The sequence below is a fragment of the Clavelina lepadiformis genome, chromosome 4 (genome assembly GCF_947623445.1).
Source record: "Clavelina lepadiformis chromosome 4, kaClaLepa1.1, whole genome shotgun sequence".
NCBI lineage: Eukaryota > Metazoa > Chordata > Ascidiacea > Aplousobranchia > Clavelinidae > Clavelina > Clavelina lepadiformis.
The window spans coordinates 4,291,302-4,309,955 of record NC_135243.1 but is presented as its reverse complement, the minus strand read 5'-3'; the positions used below and the strand labels follow the sequence as shown (position 1 = coordinate 4,309,955).

At 34.8% G+C, this 18,654-nt stretch overlaps 2 protein-coding genes across 2 annotated transcripts; one reads left to right on the top strand and one right to left on the bottom strand.

Moving 5' to 3' along the window:
* Positions 1-511: 511 nt before the first annotated feature.
* On the top strand, positions 512-3,474 carry LOC143452959 (uncharacterized). Its single transcript, XM_076954115.1, has 7 exons — positions 512-563; positions 788-834; positions 994-1,056; positions 1,219-1,445; positions 1,585-1,612; positions 1,782-1,875; positions 2,396-3,474. The coding sequence occupies exons 1-7, from the start codon at positions 512-514 to the stop codon at positions 2,914-2,916; spliced, it is 1,032 nt and encodes a 343-aa protein (XP_076810230.1). The 3' UTR covers positions 2,917-3,474.
* A 1,654-nt stretch (positions 3,475-5,128) lies between these two features.
* LOC143453190 (uncharacterized) lies at positions 5,129-7,577 on the bottom strand. Its single transcript, XM_076954376.1, has 2 exons — positions 7,445-7,577; positions 5,129-6,069 (listed from the first exon to the last, which is right to left on the bottom strand). Exons 1-2 carry the CDS (start codon positions 7,485-7,487, stop codon positions 5,552-5,554), a joined length of 561 nt encoding a protein of 186 aa, XP_076810491.1. The 5' UTR covers positions 7,488-7,577; the 3' UTR covers positions 5,129-5,551.
* Positions 7,578-18,654: the final 11,077 nt, after the last annotated feature.

The window sequence follows — 18,654 nt, the reverse complement described above, 5'->3', positions numbered from 1 at the left end:
TCAAATGGTCATTTTTCACTAAAATCAGTTTTCTTCAGACTGACTCAGATGCGTACGGAAGCGCATAGGTGCTTGAAGACATCTAGGTGCAACTAAGATGAAAATCACCAGCTTGACTAAAGTAACAAATTTTTAACAACAACGATAAATGTTTTATGCATGTGAAGGCTGAATTGAGAGTGAACAAGAAAAGTAAATGCCTATGACCATTTAGGATTAAATTTCCGCACAACAATAAGGCTGTCAAAAGTTTGTTCACATAACTGGTATATTCGAAAATTAATTAAAGGAATTACGAAGGAATTAATGAATAATGATTTAAACGAATTAAGGAATATTATAGGAAATGAAATTAAGTGATGTAAAAAGAGGAAATCTTTTGAACTACCTTGCGCAGATGTAGTAGGAGGCTAGGAATAGATTTATGTCAATATCGCACAATTTTGAATGAACTGACTTTCTGTTCGAGAAAATGCAAGTTTGGAATAAATACTCATAATACGATAGGAGAATGAGTTTTGATAAAATTTCCTTCAGTAAAAACAATAATTTGATCAATCTAAGTACACATCCTACAATTTACTAAATGGCAAATATGAAATACATATCTCGTGAGTAAGTGTCCTTCTTCTCTTCATCACAACTAATTTACACTACAGTACATCATACATGAAAGCAATCGCGAGAAATGTTTAACCAGGTAAAGAAGTAATTAGAACAAACTAATATATCTTAAGTATGGTTTGGATCTTAGATTGTGGTAGAATGATTTCATATTGATACGTAGTGTCAGACGGAATCCATAGAAATCAAATGAATGAGCCACAATTAATAGTGACGATACTATAGGAATTGTCACAGGCTGTGTAGTTGCACATACTATATTTTAAGCATAAGCTAGTCAAGTTATTAGCTGAATCAGTTAAAGATTAAATACATGCTGACAATACTCTCTATATTTTAACTTCCGCCTGGATGTTTTGTTGCTGGTAGGTAGGCCTACATGCAATGCATATTTTAGGCTCGCAGTGCTTCAACTCCATTAGTGATCACTTGGTATAAGAAAGTTTTGCGGTTTACGAGTTTTATTTTCGCAAAGCTTCTGTGAAACATAGTATTTGTCATCCTATCTTGCTTCTGTGTTGGTTAAACGTGAAACGCGTTTCTGCCCGGGGTCCGTGTGCGGGCATTTGTTGTTATTCCAACTGAACAATTCAGGGTGTGACAGACGAGTACCAAATCGTGCTGGGAAAATGCAGAAGATGGTTTTGTGATCAGCCAACAAAGTACTTCGTCAATCGTCAATCGACAAATGCATTAATAACTGCGGGTTACTTAACTATCTCAAGGCATAGGGAACCAGCTGTTGTTGGTTTTTGCGATTTTCGCATCAAGATCATTTTCCGTTTGTTTGTTAATTTGTTTATATTAAATTTATGTGTTTGGTACAACGACTACAAACCTGAAAATTGGTTATGACGTGATTCTCTTTTGCGTGGGAAATCTTGCTAGAAGTATTCTATCAATTTAATTCATAAGTACCTCAGACATTTCGACATACATTTATGACATGTTGCTTTGAAGTTTTACGTTACAGCTGCTGAAAAAACGAGTACGTCTGTTTGTGTAAGAAAATTCGTTTTACATAAGTTATTCCTTTAGCAGTGCAAGTGGTAACAGAATTACCTATGGCAACAGAAAGCTACAACTTTATACATAGACTAAAACGTCAATTGCTCACTTTAACTTTAGCTACAGCGAATTAACAATACATTTGGCAGTTTCAGAAATTTATTTGTAAAAACTTAGCAACTGAAACACTTCTAAGCAATATGAATGATGAAGAAAATCGTCCAAGTCATTCTCGTGAAATTGGTAAGTTTGTTTATGTTTCCAATAATATCTTGAGTTCTACCCTATACCAGTCAACCGACACTCCCTGTGTGATCGCCTGAGCAGTCACTAAAAAATATCTAAAGGACTACTCTGTAAAATTATTTCGCATAACATGTTGTTGTTATTTGACTAGGATGTTTGGAGCTGGGTAATTTTGACAGTAGATAGACGCGAGGGTTTTAAATAGACATTGACAATACAAGTAATTCATTAGAATATAATTAATATGCAAAACTGTTTTCTTGGTTATGCAGCAACAGACTTTTTGTTCACAAATAGAGCAGAAGTTTTAAGTCGAAAAGCATTTTAACCTTATTTTGTTTGCACGTATACACACGATTTGCTAAAAATTTTAAAGCTATTTCAAATTATTATAAAAGTTAATTTTTTCGTGTGATATCATTAAAAAAAATTAATTGAATAAACATTATGTTATTTCTAAACTACAGTCTTTGGTCGCAGTTTTGCAAATTAAATTTTTGTATTTCTTTCTATTTAGATAACCAAGATAGTGATAAGTCTGAAGAATGGATTTCCAGCGACGAATCTTCCAGCCAACAATCGAAAAAGCAGCATGAAGATGCGAGAGATAAGAAGCGACACCAATGTACGACCTGTGGTTATTCTTCGAATCGACAAGACGCCTTCAAACGCCATGTGGAAACACTTACTGCTGAAAAGCCCTACGTTTGCGAAATTTGCAACAAAGAGTTTCTCCGAAGGTGTCATATTCGAGTACACGAGAGTCAAATAGTGAAAAATCACTCCTGCGAAAAATGTGACAAAAAGTACGACAGTTCAAGCAGCTTAAGAAGACACGTTCGCACAGCTCATGATAAGCGTTTGGATCATAAATGTCCGGTGTGTAACGCTGAGTTCGCACAAGCAAGTGTTCTTGCAAGGCACTTGAAAACACACACACGTGCGCGTGATTACAAGTGCGAGAAGTGTGGAAAAGTGTACACACGTGAATACAACTTAAAAGTCCACGAAAAAACACACACCGAAGACCGATCTTAGAGATGTGAGAAATGTCCATATGCTTCCAATATTCCATCAAGTTTACACATTATGTCAAAACACACCCAGCGCTTTTCTCATGTATGTTCTATTTGCGAACAGAATTTTAACACCCTTGGCAAGCCTCAAGAGCACGGAGAAAATTTCACAAGCCCGCGGTAACTTCTCAGACACAAAATGTGACAAAGGGAGTGTAAAGAAATCGAAATTCAGATTTCAAATTATACTTTTTGCGACAAAAATGCATATTTCTCTTGTACGCGTTGTCATCCATTTGTTACGTCATAAATAATTAAATTGTGTTTTATTGATGTTTAAAAGTATACAATAAATATCCGTTTTTAGTTGGAAATTACTAAGCTTTTTAAATGATGAATAGGTCTATGTTTATTTGAAATTGTTTTTTGCATTCGCTTATTAATTTTTAGGTTTTGATTTGTCATTTTTGTTAAATCAGTTAGTTTTTATTGTTATACCACAGTGTCTTACTTCAAAGTGGTTACTTTAAGATAAATATTTTACCGCGGAAAATATTTTTCTGTTAAACACGTTTTTCCTATTTTTCGCGTCTTAATAAAATAAATTTTTACAGCTGTTGTACAATATACAATAAAATATTTCCTTTTAATTGAGAAATACTTTTTTTTGTTTAAAATTATGAATATGTATTTGAAAATATTGCAGGTTTTACTTAATTTTGGAGTGAGTTAGTTTTTCTTGTTATACCACATTGTCTTACTTCAAAGTATGACAGCTTATTAACTAATTGTTATAATTAATATTCCCTGGTTTCATTGCCTCGGGTTATGAGTTAACGAATAGTATATTTGTTCAAAAGCTTTAAAATAACTTTTTGACGAGTTAATTGGCATTAAGTGAATGAACCACCTTGTCATTACGTCATAACGTAATAGCGATATAACTTTAATCAATGCGACGTAACAAAACGTTTTGCAGCTCAAAATATGAACATACAAAGCATAATGTGAAGTAAGTTGAAAGTGCCCGACTAATAAAGTAAATGTATATCACACGAATCTATTGTGATATTATCTACCGTATCAACTAAAATACAATAACAATGAAAGATATTTGTTACAAACTTTCATATTCATTACATTCAAGGCAAATATTTCATAAAGACTGTGTTGTGAATTATTTGTAAAATATAATTTTCGAAAATTCCAGGAATATTCTTTTCAAATGAAAGTTTAAATAAAATTTTATTTAACCTAAATAAATTTCAAATTGACCACCATACCAACAGAATTGAAATAAAATGAACTGCAAATTGAACAACAAATTAACGGTAGCATACTTTACAACTCACTTAAAAAAGTGGAAGTAAGCCTGTAACGAGTGTTCGATCGCTTAGGTTGTAAGTTCCGCGCTGATAGAGTTAGACCCTAGATTGTAATCAAAACCAAACTTATCTATTCCACCAGAGTGACTTGGACGATTTTCCTCATCATCCATATTGTTTTCACAAACGAAAACAGAACTCTATGCAGAATTCACAAAATGCACAAATAGGTATTCTTAATTGACTGTTTTTTTCAATTACAGCCGTAAACCAACCCCGTAAATGCACCGCAGGCAGAAACGCGTTTCACATTTTGACAAACACAGAAACAACATAGGCTGACACACAGAACATTTCACTACAGTTTTGTGAATATAAACTTGTATACCGCACTGAAAGCTTCCCAGGATGTGAAAAAAATTGAAACTTTCTCTCACAGCTTCTTGTTAACTCAAGTTAAACGTTACAGAATTGTAACCAAAATCTTATTCTTAATATAAATTTACAGTGCTGTAAATAAACTTAAATTAAACTTGGTCAGAAACGACGTGTTTCATACTATTTTCCAAACTTTCGTTTCATCTTTCTCTTACCTTACCGTCAGTAATAATTTACTATGTGGTCTGTGTGACATTTAAGAGGAATTAGATGAATTCCAGAAAATTAGGTTACTTTTAATGGTCAAAGCTTTATTTGTTCAAACAGTTTTCTTCATTCTAATGATTTTATTTAAGCGGAAACTCAAAATAAGGTAATTGTTAAGCTACAGCATAGCTTCCACTACATAGTAAAATAAAACTTTAAAAAATTTAATTTAAATCCATCGCTGCTCTATAAGTATCTGTACAATTGGCAGTTCAAACTGTATTATTAAGATACTGGGCCGGTTGTAATGTATCTCACAAAAAGTGAAATGACCTTCAAATTTTTTACTTTAATCAACGACATTAATTTTATTAAAACCGCATATAAAACAATAAAAATTGCAAACATTTGTTAAAAAAAATTTAGAAAGGATTAACTTCACCATGGTGAAGTGCATTTTGAGGTTTATATTGTTGTCACTCTTAAAAATTCTCACATCAATTTTCCACAAAACAACAACAACTACAGCTTTATGACGTCACAAGTACACAAAAGACTAAAACTTAGATAAAAACTCAAGTCGTAGTGAGATATTATGTGGTGTTTATATCAGTCATAACCTTATAAATAATTTTACGGTTTCTCGTTTCCTATTGTAGTGCTTTAGAGTTTTTGTTTGATGTCGTGCGTTTGCAAATGAGAACAGCCAGCAAAAGCAGACGAACATTGCTGGCACTTGTAAGGTCGTTACCCTGTGTGTACAAGTCGGTGCCTTCGTAGTTTGCCAACCCGATCAAAGCTCTTACCACAGTCCTCGCACAAGTAAGCGCGCACATCTGTGTGAATCGCCATATGCCTCTTAAGATGGCCTGACTGTCCAAATGATGCTTTACAAACGGCACAAACATAATCCAAGCGCTTTTCATGAACGGTACTAACGTGTCTTTGTAGATTGCCTGAGAAGTTGAACTTCGTACCACATTGTTCGCAAGTATAGTTTTTCTCACCAGTGTGGGTACGTTCGTGTGTGCGTAAGTTGCCTTTTTTAGTAAACGCCTTCTGGCAGATTCTACAAACGAATGGCTTCTCGCCAGTATGTGTGAACATGTGACGGCGAAGTGATGATGCAGAGTTGGAAGAATACTCGCAGAACTTGCATTGATGTCGTTTCTTGATGCTTCTGTCTGGATGTTTTATCTTTTTATGTCTGTTCAAGGCTTCTTTGTTAGAAAAAGTGCTTTCGCATTTGTCACAAGTTTCAATAACTGTAAAAAATAAATCAAAACTTTTAAAGTAAGGTATCAAATTAGCATTTTGGATACACACAGTAACACAGGATCGACGACTGATGTATTTATTAGAAGTGAATCATTTTATAGAATGGCGACACAAGATTATCAACAAATATTAAAAATAGTCCGACAAACGTACGATAATGGAGGGCTTTAAAATTCTGATTGATCTGACTGATTTTATGATATGTGAAAGTTATTTTACAGTAAAATTCGAAATCATTGACAAATTGTCTTTGAATTGACACATACCACAAAAGTATTGCTATGTTATTTAATGGTTAAGCGATATACAAATTAAGCGCTATTTAGAACGTAAATAATGACTTAATATGACTTCACATAATGAATAAAGTTGTCCAATGCAACGCTGGTGTTTAGTCAAACTGGTATTGGACGTTTAGTGTAAGAAATAGTTCAAATCTATGCTTAACTTTGAAACTGGATAAAATTGTCCTTTGTTTAAAAATACGACAATGAAAATGCAATGTCACCACGACAATGCATAAATTTAATAAGAAATAAGTTCGAAATAATAGTAAAGAAATAATAGAAATAATAAGTTGTAATCCGTCCTGCTACGAAGCTAAATCCATGGATCAGCAAAAACTTGGAAACATCCAAAAAAACTCATTTACCAAAGGAGCATTTTCGTTATGACCGTTTCTGTATTTGTAAAGTACAGTATAGTTGGTGCTAAGATACTTATCGTTGAATTAAGATTTGACCCTGGATATTGTCAACAATGCTTTGTTAAGTTTGGAAAAAGTCGTGAGAAACTTTACACACAGATTTTCTTTATAGATATGTAGATTTTAGTTTAATTTATAATACAAGCAATAAGATAATACTAATTATACGAGCGACTAATGAAGATGAATCCAAAATACGATTTACTGTAGTTTAGGTCTGTAACAAGTTAGTGATTGCACAGGCAGAAAAACCTTTTGATGGCGTAAGACTCGAGATCAGGATTTTTCAACCTAGGCACAATAATTTCCCTGGGGGGCCTGAAAGCGATATCCGGGGGTAAAAGTGGATTAATAGATCACTATCAAATCACTTTCCTCACTTATGACCAATAATGTAAAAGAAGCGAAAGACGAGGCAAAGCCGGAAACAAGTTCCTAACGTTTTTGTGCATATGCTTCGTATACAAAAGTAGCAGCTGAAAGTCTACTGCGCACGAGGTAGTGGAGTTAATTGTTTTGTCATCAACAATCTACACTTTTTATAGATGAGCAGTGGGCACGGATTTAGCCTGTCGCTGTAAGGAACCACAGTCATTGAAAGGATGAGAACCAATGTTATGGAGTCGAGATAGTGTTTGAATCGAAACCAAACTTACCCATTCCACGAGAGTGACTTGGACGGTTTTCTTCCTCATCCATATTGTTGAGAAGTGTTTCAGATGTAAAGTTTTCACAAATCAAAACAACTCTGTGCAGAATTCGCAAAATTCACAATTAGTTATTGTTAATTCACTGCAGTTCAAAAAACAGTCAGCACTTGACGTTTTCCTCTAAAGCGTGGTTGCTTTTTTCTGACATATGCAATGCTTTTACCATTTACGATTGATGTAAAATCGACTTATCCAAAGGACGCGTAGGGCAGTTATTTACGCATACACAGATATAAGCATGCTTGCAATAGATTTAGATTTAAATGCATTTTTAGCAGTTGTAAAAAGTTACTTGAAACAACATCATCCACTGTACACAAGTTATTCTGCCAAGATTCTAATGTTACAGTCGAAACTGCCCCATGAACCAACCGCAATAAATTGATCTTCAAAAAATACTTTTCGTTTTCTAATAGAATATGCACAAACCTTCTGAAACTATTTATTTATGTACTCAAAAATTACTGATGTTATTATTTTGTTGGAGTTTTATTAACACCTTTTCCAAAACGTTCAAGAACTCGTCTGTTGCAACTTTAATTGCTCAGATCGAATAACGAATCAACCGCACTTACACCCCAGGCAGAAACGCGTTTCACATTTTGACCAACACAAAAGCAACATAGGCTGACACACACAACATTTCACGACAATTTTGTGGATATAAATTTGTATACCGCACTGAAGTCTTCCCAAGATGTGAAAAAAAATTGAAACCAGTAAATATACATTTGCCGGACAAGGTTTGAAGCAACTGAACCTGTCTAATTTTGAAAACGTTTTCTACCGGCAATATAACCTGGTAATATAACTCGGTATAGTCGACTGAAATTTAACCTTAAATGGTAAATTGTAATGTCAGCAGATATTTCATCTATTCATTGAAATGATAACATCTAAACTACCAGCTGTTTATTAAGAACATTACGTGGTTTATGTGCCCAACTATAAATCTTCATGAGTCCTTACAAATGTACCAGATATATTGCAGAAAGCATTTTCCTGTGTGAATCTCCATGAATGTCGCTGTTTCACCGAACAAACTGTATGTTTGAAATTAAATCCTCTTATTAATCTAAATTTGAAATACTTACACACTTAATTTTATTACCACTTTTATTTGCTAGAAAGCGATTAATGCGAAACACCCGTTTTAGGCTTTTGACATCACATATATAGCTGTAAGTATGTTTGGATTAGAATAAGATGCTTTTTGAGTTATAAAGAATTACTTGGAAACACCACAAGTTATTTTGTCCAAATTTTATCTGCCGAAACATTTTATTCTGCAAAATCTGATGTTACAATCGAAACTGCCTCTTTTCATTTTAACAAGCCATGAACCAACCGAGATGAAACGATTTTCAAATAATGCTCTTCCTTTTCTAATAGAATGTTCCCAAACCTTCTGCATCGTATTCTTTATGTTTGCTAACGTATGTCTTTATGTCTTCAATCAAAATTTTTGTATGTTCTTCTAATTCTTCTGTATGTTCTCAAAATATCGCTTTTTAATTCTTTGTTGAATGGTTTTGCAATATTTTCCCAACACGATATGGAACTCGTCTCTTACAACTGAAATGCTCAGATCAAATATATCGAGAAAAGCTCACTCGCACACGCACCCTTGACCGAAAAAAAATTTGACTTGTTTTCTAAAACTAAAGCAAGATAGATTGACACACATGGTTGCAGCATAACTTCCACTTCATTGCAATATAAGAACTTTGAAAAGTTAGTTTAAAAACCGTTGCTGTATTTGTTTGGATTCCCCGCGCTTTCTCTCAAGGTTGTACATAGAAATACAACAACATCTTTGTAATATAGTAGCAAGTCACACTTGTTACTCCAGGCTGAAGTAAATGTGGAAGAATAAAGTTAAGCATGATTCGACTAGAAGGTTATATAATTAATCAATGCGTTGACGGACGTACCATACGAAAATATCCGCATTAGAAACCAATTCTGTTGTGATTTACTTACCGACACTAAATGAACATTGCCAATACACCAATTTTATTACGAAACGTGTCAATCCATTTGTCAGGAAGCCAAAAGCTCTTGTATTATCAAGTAAGACATTTTTTCGTTTAATAGATGCTTCTACGTCTGTTGTATTGGTTAGGACACGAATAAAATAATCTGAGTAATGTGAAAAAAATGATAGAAAACGCAATTCTGCTGCAATCTGAGATCGTCTGAGTCTGTTGATTGTAAGAACATTAACTTTAAATCTTATATTTGTCCGTTCTCTTGACGTTATTACGTCACTATGCCAAACTTCAATTTCATTCTCTATAAAGCAACACATCTTTCGATCTAAAACAATCAATGCTTGTAGGATCGTCCGTATGGTAATTGTGTGCAAGATTTTCGCAATAAAAGTTGTAATATTTTGCTAGACTGTCTTTAAAAAAATTGCAGAAAGTATCTAAGCATTACCTTTACGAGTTTACGTGCTGTATATGAATCAAAGCTTGGGTTTGGGTTTTTTTCCATTTTATAGTCACGAACAGTTCTAAACCTTAAACTATTCTTCACAAACACTTTATTACTGTCCTTCGTCCTTTTTCATTCCAATCATCTAGTAATGTTCAACGCCGAGCAAATGAGGTAAATCGACGGATATTTCGGACTGATCGCAACAAAAATTACATCCACTGGAAAATTGACTTAGACAGGTTTCCAAACGGTCGTTGGTGGGTCTTGTTTTTCCGATGTTGGCTTCAGATTTCATAACTTTAGTCCAAATTCAGGCTTTTATGTTAGATTATAAAGAAAAAACAAATGGTAGACTTGTAGCTACTATAATTTGCTTAAAAAATGATTCGTTTGCAGTGAGCAAAATCCTAAAAAAAACAAAAATATTAAATTAAGTAAACCTTGCTTTGCCTATAAGGGTGATTCTGCTTCCCCGGCGTTTGGTGACTTCAAGGACAATCACTTATTTTATTTGCGCTCAAGAATGATAAAGTTCAATCTAGGCGGCCAATGCTGGCTCTTTCTGTTCATCGCAGTTCTTACAAAAACGCTGTTTCCTCTATGGGATTTGGGGTGGTGGATTGGTTTCTGGACTGGCCTAAGCCAAGTCTGACTGTTGACTCCGAGCTAGTTATCTTGACTCCGTTGCGTTTACTGTCTCTATATTGCTTCTTAAATCAACACCAATTTCATAAAGTTCAGTTGTTATATTGTCCGAATCAGTTGTATCGAATTAGCAATATTTACACCATGATCCCACTTTCATAGTAATTCAGTACTAACTTCAATTTTACAGAACAATGGAAATAACTCAGAGAAGAGAGAATTTCCAAGATCCGTTTGTCAGAGACGAGAGTAAGAGAGCGATTTGAACCAAACATTTCTTTTTATACTAAAGTATTGACCAATCAGCGCTTCCAAATTACTTCTCTATCCACGTGTACATGTGTCCCTGTTATTCTAAGCTTTACAGCACAAAGAATTCAAATACAGAAAACCACTTGACACACTTACTACATCACATGTTGGTTTGAAACTACGATTTGATTAAGATACTAGAACCAATCATTGCTATCATAAAACCACGTGTCGCATACACCACGTGTCGTTTTACTTTATCTATACATTTTATCGAATGCACTCAAACTATACACCGTGAAAACAAGGTACTTCAAAACTTCAATCTGCGTCACATATGTTGGTTTTAAAATTCCATGTTTAAATAGGAGCTTAGCAACGCTAATTGTTTGTATAAACATTTACTTAATTCCAGCTAGAGAAAATGCAAAAACCGCGTTTTAAAAGTGTCAATTATAAAACTTGGTTAATTAGATGATATCCAAACGCCACACCTCTCTGGTGATTGGCTATTGTATCTCTGTGTTGGGTTGTGTCCATCTTGCTTTGGTCTCCTTTCTTTTCCGTCCCAGATTTAATTCCGAGCGTAATAGGCCTATGTATGGAATGCAAATCAACCGGAGCCGGCAAGTCAAAGGAATAAAGAGCCAACGGAGCCGGGAATAAACTTGGTGTTTTTCACAAGACGTGCTTTCCACAACATTAGTATCATGCAGTAAACGTAAAGCCTAAACTTTTCTATTATGACTGGTAAAACCTTGTTGTTTCACGATGGGTAGTTTTCGAGTAATTTGCAGTTAAATTCGGAGCGCTTGCTGTAGCGCACTGGATCCCTCGATCGACGTGGTGATCATAATCCTAATCAGAGGAATAAATGTACTTTGTTGGCCTATAGGTTATAACGTCACCGAAAGTTTTTACAACCATTCCGTTGTCTGTATGATAGATCGATGAAATTGACGTAAGATGAAACGCTTTATAGGAGCAAACTTTTCTATAAAAATTTTCAAGCAAACATATTAAAAACATATTCATCGGCGATCTGTGTACCCTTATCTCCAGCAGAGTTTTCATGTCATGGAAATTTTGAGGTACTCACTTAAGGAAATAACCTTGTATTTGAATTGCAAAAAAATTTGGTTGATTGTAACTCAAACGCAATGGTTTTCTAGATTTTTGAGTGATATTCGACTTTTAAATTAAAGCTACTTGAACGAAATCGCAGTATATCGCGTATGATTAGGCCAAAGATAGGTTTATCATTTCTGGCAACTCCTAATGCTAAGAACGAACGGCCAACTGTATAAAAGCTATCTTTGTAACCGATGTTCGATCACTGCTTGGTTTAAGTTGCGCAAAGACTTTCCTCAGTCAAAATATAAAGATTATATATATATACGATTATTTGATTGATTGATGAAATGATTATTTTGAACGCATGTTTTCCCGTGATGCATAGTTGTGGTCTATAAATTCTGCAAGTGACAGCTCCGTACAAGCATTCTGAATCCTAACTACTCCCAATCCGAAGCAATAATGATGAATAAAAACTTCGACTCACATTATTTCGTCTAATCCAGGATCATGTTTATTAATAATAAAATAATAATTAAACACAATAAAAACTGCAAGAACAAAATAACTTCATTGAGGATTCACCTAACAATTAGAGTGATTATAACAATGAAGATGACCCTGCAAGCGATAACACAAAACACAAATGAAAAACAACAAAATGGAAATATAAATTAGAAGAGAAACGGGCTAGTGCCTATCGTATTGATGAGAATACAGCAATTTCCAACTGAAACTTACACAAAGCAGCATCAATTGAGCTTAATAACTTTATTATGACGTCACAATAAATTAAAATTTTGCGTGAACAAAACAAACTAACCTTAAAATTCAAATCTTTCTTGGTACAGTATTTCAAAATTTAAAAACGAATGTTTTGAACAATCTTATGTATGACGTCATAACGGTTTAGATCAGCGGTTTAAAACTTAAACACCATGTTGTCGAAGGTCTAGTCTAGAACACTTGGATTTACTTACGATTACGTCATAATTCAACTTGAGTGACAACTATTTTCGTGCTTCTGAAGCCGACCTGGAGAAAGAAAACCTTTCTCGCAGATCGAGCATCTATGAGGATAGCGCTTGGTGTGTTTTACGATGACATGCGAACGTAAATTTGCTAACCGCGCAAAAACAGACGGACATTGCTCGCACTTGTAAGGTCGCCCCCCTGTGTGTATGCGTCGGTGTCTTCGTAGATTGCCAGCCCGCCCAAACCTCTCACCACAGTCCTCGCACTTGTAAGCGCGCACACCTGTGTGTGTCACCATGTGCTTCGTAAGATCGCCTGACCGTCCAAAAGACGCGCCACAAACGGAACAAACATAATCTAAGCGCTTTTCATGAACTGTACGGATGTGTGTTCGTAGATGGGTTGATTCATTAAATTTCTTACCACATTGATCGCAAGTGTACATTTTCTCACCAATGTGGGTACGTTCTTGGCTGCGTAGACTTATCTTCTGTGTAAATGCTTTTTTGCAAGTTTCACAAACGAAAGGCTTCTCACCAGTATGTGTTAACATGTGAGATCTCAGATGACCAACAATATCCGTAGAATAATCACAGAACTTGCATTGATGTCGTTTCTTGATACTTCTGTCTGGATGTTTTGTCTTTTTATGTCGGTTCAAGGCGTCATTGTTAGAAAAAGTGCTTTCGCATTTGTCACAAGCTTCAATAACTGTAAAAGATAAATCAAAACTTTTGAAGTAAGTTATCAAATTAACATTTTGCTAAAATATCTAACACAGGGTCGACAGCTAATCTAATTATCAGAAGTGAATCATTTTATAGAATGGCGACACAAGATTATCTTAACAAATATTAAAATCAGTCCGACAAACGTACGATAATGGAGCGTTTAAAATTTTGATTGATCTGACTGATTTTATGATATGTGAAAGTTATTTTACAGTAAAATTCGTAATCATTTACAAATTGTCTTTGAATAAACACATACCACAGAAGTATTTTTGTGTTATTTAATGGTTGAGCGATATACAAATTAAGCGCTATTTATAACTTAAATAATGACTTAATATGACGTCACAAAATGAATATATCGTCCAATGCAACGCTGGTTTTAAGTCAAATTGGTATTGGACATTCCGTGTGGAAAATAGTTAAAGCCTATGCTTAAATGTGAAACTGGATTAAATCATGCTTTATTTGAAAATATGACAACGACAATGCAATGCCACCATGACAATGCATGAATTTAATACGAAATAATTTCGAATCATTGTAATCCATCCTGCTACGAAGTTTACTGCCATGGATCAGACAAAACTCGGAAACATAAAAAAAACTCATTCACCAAAGGAGTATTTTTGTTATGATCATTTCTGTATTTGTAAAGTATAGTTGGTGTTAAGATACTTATCGCTGAATTAATATTTGACCCTGGATATTGTCAATTATTTGTTAAGTTTGGAAAAAGTCATGAGAAACTTTGCACACAGATTTGCTTTGGTAGATGCGTAGATTTTGGTCTAATTTGTAATACAAGCAATAAGGTAATAATAATTCTACCAGCGAAGGTCTGCGACAAGTCAGTGGTTGTTGAGGCAGAAAATTCTTGTGATAGCGTAAGACTTTCTGCTTTAATAAGCCATGAACCAACCGCAATAAATTGATCTTCAAATAATGCTTTTCGTTTTCTAATAGAATATGCACAAACCTTCTGAAACTATTTCTTTATGTACTCAAAAATTCCTGATGTTATTATTTTGTTGAAGTTTTATTAAAACCTTTTCCAAAACGTTCAAGAACTCGTTTGTTACAACTTTAATTGCTCACATCGAATAACGAGTCAACTTACACCCGCACTTGCACCCCAGGCAGAAACGCGTTTCACATTTTGACCAACACAAAAGCAACATAGGTTGACACACACAACATTTCACGACAGTTTTGTGAATATAAACTTGTATACCGCACTGAAGTCTTCCCAAGATGTGAAAAAAATTGAAACCAGTAAATATACATTTGCCGGACAAGGTTTGAAGCAACTGAACCTGTCTAATTTTAAAAACGTTTTCTACCGGCAATATAATTCTTCGGTATTCGACTGCAGTTTAACCTTAAACGGTAAATGGTAATGTCAGCAGATATCTATTTATCTCGGTATCTATTTTATTGAAAATGCGCGTCTACCTGATTTTCTCTCATGTTTAGTAGAGTCTTCAATTTTAAGACACCAGCAGTAGTCAGCAATCATGATGACATTTCACTTACCCTGATAGCGTTCCTCCATCACCATTATCTCCCGGTGAAAACGTTCATCTTGTTCCTCACTTAACGTCCCACAGTTATCTGGAAAGTAGTCTAGGTGGGAGGGTAAAAAGTGCATTTTGACGATCATTCTACCCCAAGTTTTTGTAAGGCATCGAGCATATCTGTAATAAGCTGTTTGTAATTGGAGGCTCCGTTATTTCCATGGAACTGCTGGATAACAGCTTTTAACCACTTCCAGGCTTGCAGTCTTTACCCGAAGCTAGACTTTTTTTTCGAAATCTTCATCCTTCAACAGTTCTCTGATTTGAGGTCCAGTGAAAATACCTGCTTGCAGTCTAGCTTCGGATAAAGACAAAAACTTTTCTTGCAAGTACCTAAATCCTTCTCCGTATTTGTCCATACCTTTCACAAAGTTTTTCATGCACTCAAACTTGATGTGCAAGGGCGGTAAAAAAACCTTTTGCTGGAGCAACAAGAGGATGTGCCTTCACATTCTTAGATCCAGGCAGAAACTCATCTCTTGCTGGCCACAATTTCCGCGTAAAGTGGGAAGTATCCGCCCTACTGTCCCAGAGATAAAGAAAACAGGGAAATTTAGTGTAGTATAGTATGAGAGCTACGACTTTTAAATCAGCACATATCAACCAGTTATGCTCTTGGTACTTTATCATTTGCAACAGAATTTCCATGTCTTCATACGTTTCTGACATCACAGTAAAACGTGCAACAGGTACTGATGGCACAGTTTGCCCATTGTACATTTGTACCACAACACAGCTTTCATGCTCGTCTTCCAAGAATCTATAAACAGTCTCCAATGTTCTGCTGAATATGACATCCTAAATGTTTCAACTAAACCCTGAACATTCTTCCAAAAACCAGAGTATTTTCTTTACTAAAAAATTCTGTAAATTTTTTCTTTCTGTGGCGGAACCACGCAAAACTTGTTCCCTTTTCTAGAAGATTCTTTTCCTTTAATCTTGATGCTAGAAGTTGTGCATATTCTTTTGAAAGATATAACTCTCTTGTGAGATCATTCAGCTGAGTTTGTGAAAACAGCTTTGGAGAGTCATCGTTTATTCCTTCCTGATAGTGCTCTCCATCACCTGCACTTCTTTCAGATTCTGAGGAGCTTTGTTTCTCTGTTAGAGGATTCGGCACAGGAATTTCATCACAATGTCGTACAGGTCTCAATGCTGACTTTAAATTAGGGTACTTGATATTGGATTTGTTTCTTCTGTTAAACCCCTTAAGACACCATACAAAAATAACGGTCATTGCGATGTTTTTTTTTTGCTCCCTACATACCGTAGGGACGCCAAAGGGGAGGCTCTTGAGTTTTTTATGGTACCACATACGTAGCTTTGATGCACATACGTAGCTCGTTGTGATAACAACATTTATCTTGATAAATTATATCCTTATGACAAAAAAGTGGGTAGTTAAACGTAAAAGCAAAAAATAATGCGGTTTTTCGACCGTAACTTTAAAACCTGATGTGACAGCCAAAAAAGGATGGCATTTTTGAAATCAGCGCACCAAAATTAGCTAGAAAACGTTGGCATCATACAAAATAAAATTTTCATGCAGACCAGTGTTATTCATCTATTCATTGAAATGATAACATCTAAACTACCAGCTGTTTATTAAGAGCATTACGTGGTTTATGTGCCCAACTATACAAAGCTTCATGCGTCCTTACAAATGTACCAGATATATTGCAGAAAGCATTTTCCTGTGCGTATCTCCATGAATGTCGCTGTTTCACCGAACAAACTGTATGTTTAAAATTAAATGCTCTTATTAATCTAAATTTGAAGTACTTACTTACGTAATTTTATTACAACTTTTATTTGCTAAAAAGCGATTAATGCGAAACACCAGTTAGGCTTTTAATATCGCGTATATAGATGTAAGTATATTTGAATTAGAATAAGATGCTTTTGGGTAATAAAGATATACTTGGAAACACCACAAGTTATTTTGTCCAAATTTTATCTGCCGAAGCATTTTACTCTGCCAGATTCTGATGGCAAAATCGAAACTGCCTCTTTTCATTTTAATACATCCACGAACCAACCGAGATAAATGATTTCCAAATAATGCTCTTTTCTAATAGAATGTGCCCAAACCTTCTGCATCGTATTCTTTATGTTTGCTAACGTATGTCTTTATGTCTTCAATCAAAAATTTTGTATGTTCTTCTAATTCTTCTGTATTTACTCAAAATATCGCTCGTTAGTGTTTTTGCCATTTTTTCCCAACACGATTTGGAACTCGTCTCTTACAACTGAAATGCTCAGATCAAATATATCGAGAAAAACTCACTCGCACACGCACCCCTGACCAAAACACATTTGACTTGTTTTCTAAAACTAAAGCAAGATAGATTGACACACATGGTTGCAGCATAACTTCCACTTCATTGCAATATAAGAACTACAAAAAATTGATTTTAAAAACTATCGCTGTTTGTTTGGATTCCCCGCGCTTTCTCTCAAGGTTGTTTATTGAAATGCAAAAACATCTTTGTAATATAACAGCAAGTCACACTTGTTACTCCAGGCTGAAGTAAATGTGGAAGAATAAAGTTAAGCATGATTCGACTAGAAGGTTATATAATTAATCAATGCGTTGACGGACGTACTATACGAAAATATCCGCATTAGAAACCAATACTGTTGTGATTTACTTACCGACACTAAATGAACATTGCCAATACACCAATTTTAATACGAAACGTGTCAATCCATTTGTCAGTAAGCCAAAAGCTCTGGTATTATCAAGTAAGACATGTTGTCGTTTAATAGATGTTCCTACGTCTGTTGTATTGGTAAGGACACGAATAAAATGATATGAGTAATGTGAAAAAAATGATAGAAAACGCAATTCTGCTGCAATCTGAGATCGTCTGAGTCTGTTGATTGTAAGAACATTAACTTTAAATCTTATATTTGTCCGTTCTCCTGACGTTATTACGTCACTATGCCAAACTTCAATTTCATTCTTAATAAAGCAACATATCTTTCGATCCAAAACAATTAATGCTTGTAGGATCGTCCGTATGGTAATTATGTGCAAGAAATTTTCGCAATAAAAGTTGTAATATTTTGCTATACTGTCTTTAAAAAAATTGCAGAAAGTATCTAACCATTACCTTTACGAGTTTAAGTGCTGTATATGAACCTTAGCTTGGGTTTGGATTTTTTTCTATCTTATAGTCATGAACAGTTCTAAACGAACAGTTCTATTCCTCACAAACACTTTATTACTGTCCTTCGTCCTTTACCATTCCAATCATCTAGTAATGTTGAACGCAAAGTAAATGAGGTAAATCGACGGATATTTCGGACTGATCGCAACAAAAGTTGCATCTACATGAAAATTGATTTGGACAGCTGGGTTTCCAAACGGTCGTTGGTGGGTCTTGTTTTTCCGATGTTGGCTTCAGATTTCATAACTTTAGTTCGAATTCAGGGTTTTATGTTAGATTATAAAGAA